At 34.7% G+C, this 9,166-nt stretch overlaps 1 protein-coding gene across 3 annotated transcripts; it reads left to right on the top strand.

The window, feature by feature from the left end:
• The first annotated feature begins 541 nt into the window (after positions 1–541).
• Positions 542–9,036, top strand: LOC110640426 (uncharacterized). 3 transcript variants are annotated; one of them, XM_058145929.1, is made up of 15 exons: positions 542–919; positions 1,118–1,372; positions 1,647–1,771; positions 1,863–2,079; positions 2,304–2,429; positions 2,528–2,784; positions 4,221–4,328; positions 4,880–5,021; positions 5,112–5,277; positions 7,219–7,373; positions 7,557–7,880; positions 8,006–8,080; positions 8,243–8,312; positions 8,436–8,593; positions 8,721–9,036. In XM_058145929.1, the coding sequence occupies exons 1-15, from the start codon at positions 641–643 to the stop codon at positions 8,868–8,870; spliced, it is 2,607 nt and encodes an 868-aa protein (XP_058001912.1). In that variant the 5' UTR covers positions 542–640; the 3' UTR covers positions 8,871–9,036. The 3 variants fall into 3 exon arrangements, with proteins under 3 accessions (XP_058001912.1, XP_058001911.1, XP_058001913.1); XM_058145928.1 differs by having other exon boundaries at positions 543–919; positions 7,216–7,373; XM_058145930.1 differs by lacking the exon at positions 542–919 and having other exon boundaries at positions 1,136–1,361; positions 7,216–7,373.
• The last annotated feature ends 130 nt before the right edge of the window (positions 9,037–9,166 follow it).

The raw sequence follows: 9,166 nt of genomic DNA, 5'->3' as shown, positions 1-9,166 counted from the left end.
ATTATTGAAAAAATTTAACATGAAATTATATGAATCAATTAAATAATAAATAGTTAAATTTATATATTTGTACTTACAATTATAAAATTATATTATAATAATAAATTTTTTATAATAAAATTCACCATTATAATTTTTTTTTCATTAATATATTTTTACTTTTTATTAATTTAATCTAAAATTGATAAATACAAATACAATATATATATCTTAAAAAATAAAAAAATTATTATATTATCATAATAATAATCAATATATTATAATTATATTACATCATATAAAAAAATTATATATAAAAATATTAAATTATAAATACTTATATGTAAAACACATTTAAAATAATTAGTTAATAATTAAAATTATAAGAACTAAATAATATAAATATTTAAAAATAAAATAAGTGTTGTTTGTAAAATGATCGAAGAGTTTATTCTACAAAACAAATAAAAGTTTTAATTGAATTAAAAAAAAAAAAGATTAGGTAGTTAATTTTAATAAATTACAGGGACCCGAAGGTAATTTACCCTACCACGTTTCTCACCGGCCGCGCGATAATGCGACCAAAGCCCTCTCAAACCCCTCTTCCTCACTCGCTTCCCAACCGCGAATAACACGGAGACGACAATAGTATCCTCGTAAGATGTCTGTCACTGGTACAAGAATACAGACCTACGAGGATTTCGTCAAAGTTCACGGTCTGCTATTGGCTGCCTCCGGACTACCTCGATCGCTGCACTACAAACTGTTCGAGAAACTTGCTGCAGAGACCTTCGATGGCGGCGCCTACTTCCAAGTCGAGCCGTGCGAGGAGGGCCGTCAGAGGCGGCTCGTCCTCACCTCCGACTCTATGCCCGAAGTGTCCAACGTTTTTCTCGTCGACCATGCCTGGACTTTTCGTCTCGCCGATGCTTACAAACAGGTACCTTTAGTTATTCACTGGCAATGGTTCCTTCGCCAAACGATACTTTCTTCATAAAAGGTTCTATTTTGATGGATGCAACCGAAATTTGTGGCAATTATTTTATCTGGCAAAGGGCATTTTCTTGTTTTCGTGTAATGTTGTAATTTTTGGCTGGCTCTTGTGTACTGAAAATTTGGAATCTTTGAGCTGTTGCAGCTACAAGAAGTCCCAGGGTTGGCTCAGAGAATGGCTTCTTTAATGTGTGTAGATATTGATTTGAATTCTGATGCTGAAGACGGGGATGGAGTTTCACAAGAAAACAATTCCAAATTGAATGCCATGGATGTGATTGAGAACGAAATTAATGATGCGAAAGTGAAAGGCTGTGATGCTGTTAGGTGGGTGGAGCTTGAGGAGCTGGACGTTGATGATGATATGCTGCTTTCTCTTGATTTGTCGAGTAAATTTCCGGTCTGTTGTTACTAATATTATTCATTCTAAGTAATTTTTCGTAACTTCCTAAAGCATGAAAACAGAGTTTTTAGTTACTGAAATTGCTTCAGAACCAATATCTCTCGTTTAAAGGCATACATTAGATTAAATAATCTTTGTTTTTGGTAAGACCCTTTTATAATAGTGGAGGAGGTGCCAATGCTTTCTATAGATTTTTCTTTCAATTTGGTGTTTGTAATGTTTAGACTATTATTATGTAAACCTCAATTTATCCTCCATTTTGTTTTATTAGGATTTGCTAGCACTTAGCCTGTGTGAAAACAAGCTTGAGAGTGTAGAAATAGTTGTGCAAGAAGTTACCAAGTTCAAAAATCTAAGGGCTCTCTGGCTGAATAACAATCCACTTTTAAGAAACTGGTATGCTTGCTGAACTATGGAAAGAATAACCCGTTTTGAGGTTGTTGTTAGTGATAATTCTTTAAAGATAACTTTGTCTATTCTGCTTCAGTAATAGTCATATGGAAGAAGCAATTGTCCAAGGTTGTCCAAGATTGGAAATCTACAACTCACATTTCACCAGCAATTTTGGTGGGTGGGCCTTGGGATTTTGTGGAGGAGTGTATGACAAGGATAATCCCGGCTGTGTCAATCAGAGTGACTTTCAATTGCAGAGTGTGACATCTCTTGACCTTTCAAACAGATGTATTCGTTCTTTGGTTAACAAGGTCAAAACTCTCTTTTTCCACTAAATCTTTGTTTCATACTTTTTCCTTTTGATTTTTATAGCTCATCATTGCAAACTTCACAACGCATATTATCTATTCAAAGAATGTGTATTCTATAACTCATGAATATTGTTGGTCATGATCAGTACAGCTTGTAGTATTGTGTAACTCGTATTTATTATATAACTTCATTACTGATTTACTGTAGTTCTGCTTTCCTTCAGGCATTTTCTCCTGTTGAGATGCCATCTCTTTCACATTTGAATATTCGGGGAAATCCATTGGAGCAGAATTCAGTTCATGAACTATTGGAAGTTTTGAAGGGATTTCCTTGTTTACAAGCTTTGGAGGTACTCTTTTTAAAAGCTGCCCTTTGCTTTATATTTCTAATATTCAAAAGAAAGAAAATAAATGTGGTAATTTTTGTCTTTATATCCATTTTTTGCAGGTGGATATTCCTGGTTCCCTTGGAGATAGTGCCATAGAAATTGTTGAATCTCTTCCCAAACTTACTTTGCTGAATGGTGTTGATGCATCAAAAATATTGGAGACTGGCAACCATGTGATTGATTCAATACTTAAGCCCCGTCTTCCTGAATGGACGGCCAATGAGCCTCTTGCTGATCGTGTTGTTAATGCAATGTGGTTATATATAATGACATATAGACTTGCAGATGAGGAAAAAATTGATGAAACCTCTGTCTGGTATGCATTTGTGGGTTGATTGATTGAGTAATATGTATTTATTCATCCTTTATTGCTGAGAAGCTATTAGCATTAATTGCATAAATCCAATAAATATCTATGTTTGGCAGACAGTATCTAAAATTGGCATGCACATTCAGAAAAGCTTATGATGTTCAAAAGTTTGAATTAGAAGAGAGTTTTGCGCTCATGGTTATCATAAATGAAGACACATAAGTTTGGATACAACTCGTAAACTAAATTATTAAGTGTTGCAAAATTTGAGCTAATGTGGTTTCTTTCTAAATGACTTTTTATAATATGATCCTTTTAGATATGAAATTGGAACATTGGTGTCCTATGATGAATGGATTTAGAATATTGCCTGCCTACTAATCCTTACTCGGGGAATATAGAGTGCTGTGGATGAGATTAGGGAATATTATGTAGACTCTTCTTAAGTGCATTGCAAATGAGGAAAATTATTCTAAGGCAAGGATAGAGAGGAACTTGAAAGTAAAGCAGTTTTTGAGTAGTAAATATGTGTGAACTAGTAAGGGTATGTGATGCAGTCAAGGAAGACTAGATTTAGGAATTATTTTGATTTAATTTTTCATTGTAAAATTAAGAAGTTTAGGTTTCTGTTATTTAGGAATTCTATTATTATTTAGAAATATTTAAAAAGTTCTACTAGTTTTAGTATTTTCCTAGTTAGTGCTGGTTTTATATTCCTAGTTAGACTGGTTTAGTGATTTCTTATTTTTTTGGTTCCTAATCCCAGTAGTTGTAGGAATAGTTATTAATCTATAAATGCCTATGCAATTAAGGTATTTTCGTAAAGAGTTTATTATTATTGATTTTGACAGTTGAGAATTAATAGAAAATTTGAGAATTGTTTATCTTCCCTTTTGATTGTTCTTTGTGGTCCTACATCAGTATGCTTTTAATAAATTAAAGTTTGTCATTATTTAATTGGAATTGGAACTTTTGAAATATGAGAATCATCAAGACATGAATTTTTTTCACTTAAACTTATGATGCGAATGATGATGATGGAATGTATAGCAGTCATGAAGTTGTGAGTAATGAATAATTGTCTACGAGTAATGTGTGTTAAATGTGTTCAATCCCCTTCCCTATTACATTTGTTTTGCTGCTTACTTGTCAATGCAATCTAAGTGGAAAAGCTTAATTGCAGTGAATACCTGCCAATTGTTTTAGTCAATTCTGCTTGATTAAGTCTTCTTCTGAAATTGCCACCTTTATTTTTATAATTCAAAGTGAGACCACTGCCTTCAACCACACTGGATTAATTTGTGTCATAATGATCTCTCTCTCTCTCTCTCTCTCTCTCTCTCTCTCTCTCTCTCTCTAATGGGTGCACGCGCAAACACATGCATGCAAAAGTCTACTGAATGGTAGAATAGTTAACCACTTTATTTTGGAGTTCCCTGCAGGTATGTGATGGATGAACTTGGTTCAGCTTTATGGCACAGTGATGAGCCAAATTTCAGGGTAGCTCCTTTTCTCTTCATGCCAGAGGGGAAGCTGGAATCGGCTGTGAGGTTGTCCTTGGGCCTTTTTTTTTTCCTGATTTGTGCACCTGTTTGCTAATCTTCCCTGAACTTCACATTCCTCTTGGAAGTAACTGCACATAAAGTGTATTCATGTTATATGATGTAGTGACCTTTTTGAATTAAAATAAATAAATATACACAAGCTTGTGTTCTTCAGACAAGGGCACACAAAAAAGGTTTACATGTTTTAGACAAATGTAATCCTAGTTCATGAAAATAAATACTTTTTCTCTTCATGCCAGAGGGGAAGCTGGAATCGGCTGTGAGGTTGTCCTTGGGCCTTTTTTTTTTCCTGATTTGTGCACCTGTTTGCTAATCTTCCCTGAACTTCACATTCCTCTTGGAAGTAACTGCACATAAAGTGTATTCATGTTATATGATGTAGTGACCTTTTTGAATTAAAATAAATAATTAAATATACACAAGCTTGTGTTCTTCAGACAAGGGCACACAAAAAAGGTTTACATGTTTTAGACAAATGTAATCCTAGTTCATGAAAATAAATACTTTTCTTTTTGTTCTTTTTTTTTTTTTGTCAGCTATTCCATATTATGGCCCATCCGGAATGTTCATAATGGAGATGAGTGCACTCGTGATTTCCTTTATGGTATTGGGGAAGACAAACAACGTTCTGCCAGGCTGACTGCATATTTCCATACACCACAAAGCTATTTTATTCAAGTATTAATTATGTTTGTAGATTCACTGAAATTTTGAATATGAGTGTGAGTTAACCCTTGGTTTGGTACTAATCAACATAATTTCCTTCAGGAGTATGAGAAATTCTATCAGAAGTTGCAAATAAAAAATTTAACTCCTTTGCCAGTGAAGTCTTCTTCAACTAGACATTTGTGTTGCAGTGATGGACGCCCTTTACATGTTTACACTGATATACCTCAAGTTGAAGAATTTTTAACACGTCCTGAATTTGTAATCAGTATGTGTCATAGACCATTCTCCCTTTGTTCAAGTCTCTGTTAATATAATAACTTCCATCTAATAGTATAACAATTATACATCCTACAACATCTATTCGATGATAAATGAATCATGCCAACAAAATATTCTTCTAACTATGATATATTGTATTGTATTAGCTATAATTTTCATTTCCTATATTATTTCAGTTGTGTGATTTGAATCAAATTCACCAGAGTTGATTGGCATTGTTTTCTTTTCTTTTCTTTTTTTTTTTTTTTGTTAACATGGATCGAAGGCGTAGCAGGATTCTTGTAATAAATCCATCTAATCATGAACCTTAATTGAGTAGAGGATTTCTTTTTCACTTGTATTTTCTCCCTTTAGTGTGAAAAAGGCTTGTGGACCCGATAAAATACCAATTGAAGTGTGGAAGTATTTGGGAGATATGGGAGTGGCATGGTTAACTAAATTATTTAATAAGATTCTAAACTCAAAGAAAATGCCTGATGAATGGAGGAAGAGTATTTTAGTACCTATTTTTAAAAATAAGGGAGACGTACAAAGTTGCTCAAACTATCGGGGAATTAAACTCATGAGCCATACTATGAAGTTGTGGGAGAGAGTTGTGGAGCATCGACTACGTCATGATACTTCTATCTCTCTCAATCAATTTGGTTTCATGCCCGGTCGTTCAACTATGGAAGCGATCTTTCTCATTAGAAGCTTGATGGAGAAATATAGAGATGTGAAGAAAGATCTACACATGGTTTTTATTGATTTGGAGAAGGCTTATGATAGTGTTCCAAGAGAAGTCTTATGGAATGTGTTAGAACAAAAGAGGGTATCTATTAGGTACATACAAGTATTGAAAGATATGTATGAAGGAGCAACTACTATTGTGCACACAGTGGGAGGGGACACAAGAGATTTTCCGATCTCAATTGGATTACACCAAGGATCAGCCATAAGCCCTTACCTTTTTACATTAGTTTTAGATGAACTGACGAAACATATACAAGAGAGTATTCCTTGGTGCATGATGTTTGCGGATGATATTGTTCTGATAGATGAGACACGAGAAGGAATCAATAGGAAGCTAGAACTTTGGAGAAGTACTCTAGAGTCAAAGGGTTTTAAGTTAAGTAGAACGAAGACAGAATACATGCATTGCAAGTTCAGTGAAGGCCAAACTGGTGATAGGGAAGGAGTTAGTTTGAATGGAGTGGTACTGTCCCAAAGTAATCACTTTAAATATCTAGGCTCAGTCCTTCAAGTAGATGGGGGATGTGAGGAGGATGTTAGTCATAGGATTAAAGCCGGATGGTTGAAATGGAGACGTGCCACGGGAGTTTTATGTGATCGTAAGATTCCCAATAAATTAAAAGGAAAATTTTACCGTACAGTCATACGACCGGTTATGTTATATGGTAGTGAGTGTTGGGCACTGAAAGAGTCGTATGCATCTAAGATAAGAGTTGCAGAGATGAGAATGTTAAGGTGGATGAGTGGCCATACTAGATTAGATAAAGTCCGTAATGAAAGTATTAGAGAAAAGGTAGGAGTGGTGCCAATTGAAGATAAGTTGAGAGAAGGGAGATTAAGGTGGTTTGGTCATGTGAAGCGTAGACATACGGAGGCTCCAGTTAGACAAGTAGAGCACATTAGGTTAGAGGATAGAAAGAAAAAAAGGGGTAGACCTAAATTGACTTGGAGGAGAGTAGTACAACATGACTTAGAAGCATTACACATTTCTGAGGATTTAACCCAAAATCGTTTAGAGTGGAAAAAGCGAATCCATATAGCCGACCCCAAATTTTTTGGGATAAAGGCTTAGTTGAGTTGAGTTGAGTTGAGTTAGTGTGAAAAAGACTTGCATGATTTTTTGAAATTTTAGTTCTGTTTGAATTCAATGTTTCCTTTATGCGGTCTTTTTCTCTTGTAATTGTTGTTGCAGCAACTGAACCCAAGGATGCAGATATCATATGGACAAGTATGCAGGTGGATGATGAAATGAAAAAGGCTACTGGAATTACAGATCAGCAATATGTAAACCAATTTCCTTTTGAGGCTTGTCTTGTTATGAAACATCATTTGGCAGATACTGTTCAGAAGGTAAAGCAATAAAATAATATTCTTCCTATTCTATTATGAAACAAAAATAATATTCTTCTTTCAGAGTGTTGTTATTTTTAACTATTCTTGCAGTGGTTATGCCTGGTATATACATGGACTCCACCTGAATGTGAAAATGTCCTGCAAGAAGTTAGTTAATTTTGATTATTGTTGTTCCAACAGGCCTATGGGTCTCCTGAATGGTTGCAACCTACTTATAATCTAGAGACACATCTATCTCCATTTATTGGTGACTATTCCATACGTAAAAGAGATGGAATGAACAACCTATGGATCTTAAAACCTTGGAACATGGCGCGTACTATTGATACAACTGTAATTGATAATTTGTCTGCTATAATCCGCCTGATGGAGACTGGTCCAAAAATATGCCAGAAATATATTGAGCACCCTGCATTGTTTCAAGGGAAGAAATTTGATCTCCGTTATATAGTGCTAGTTCGGAGTATGAAGCCTTTGGAAATATTTATTGCAGATACTTTCTGGGTATGTTCGTTATCTGCAATGTTGATTTTCTGTTATGCCAAATTGCCAATATTATGCACAAGCAAATATCTTTGGACATATTGTTTATCCACAACTCAATTAGTTCTTTACATTTTTATTTTCAGGTGAGATTGGCAAATAACCAATACACTCTAGACAAGCACAGCCTTTTTGAGTACGAGACTCACTTCACTGTTATGGTATGTGTTCAGCAGTCCTGCATTAAAGTTTTTCCATGTAAATCTTTAGGGAAGCTATATATTTCTGGACGCTGCATGGAGATTGAAACTGAAATGCAGAGGAAAGTAAAATTAATTTGTTTCTTCACTTTGACACAATGTGTTAACTTGAATTGCTTTCAGAACTATCGTGGGCGACTGAATCACAAGAACACGCCAGAGTTTGTTAGTGAATTTGAACAAGAACATCAAGGTAGCAACATCTCTGCCACTTATTCTGCTGTTTTCTTTACGAGTGGTGATGATTGGAAATCTTATTATGTGTCTATGTTACCATCGAATGTATGACTGATGTAGGTTCTTATTTATATTGCAGTTAAATGGTTGGATATCCATGAGAGAGTGAAAGCTATGATTCGATCTGTTTTTGAAGCAGCTGCTCAAGTACATCCAGAAATGCATAGTCCAACATCGAGGGCAATGTATGGTGTGGATGTAATGCTTGATCGCTCATTTCGGCCAAAGTTATTGGAGGTTTGTAGCTGCCAAATGCTTCCCTTCTCTGGCGCTCCTTTCTTAGTGTTGCATGGTCATTGGCTGATATGAACTTTAAGGTAGTTTTTCGTTGGCTTTCTGATTATTACATTATCTGCATATGTAGGTAACTTACTGTCCTGACTGTACAAGAGCATGCAAGTATGATACACGGTCTATTTTAGGAGACGGAGAAATAATCAAGGGCCAAGATTTCATCAATTACGTGTTTGGTTGTCTATTTTTGGATGAAACTACCAATGTAAGCCCCCTGTAACCGAGTTATGTAGGCTAAAATGTGAGGAGACAATTGAATACATCAATTTAGTATTTGCACGATGCGGCTGTTCTAAAATGTTACTGTTGTTGAGACCTCAATGAACACGATTTACACACGGTAGGTGTGGCCTGTATTTTATATTTAATTAGTCGTTTTACCCGCACATTTATTATATTATTTTAATTTAAATTTTCTATCCTACGTGAAATATTATTTTATGTCCTATAAGAATTAATGGTAATATTACTTTTTAGACTTTTATAATTATAGTTATTTTTTTTGTTATTTTAACT

Source organism: Hevea brasiliensis, chromosome 4, assembly GCF_030052815.1.
Source record: "Hevea brasiliensis isolate MT/VB/25A 57/8 chromosome 4, ASM3005281v1, whole genome shotgun sequence".
Lineage (NCBI taxonomy): Eukaryota > Viridiplantae > Streptophyta > Magnoliopsida > Malpighiales > Euphorbiaceae > Hevea > Hevea brasiliensis.
This window is presented reverse-complemented; position numbering and strand designations above follow the sequence as displayed.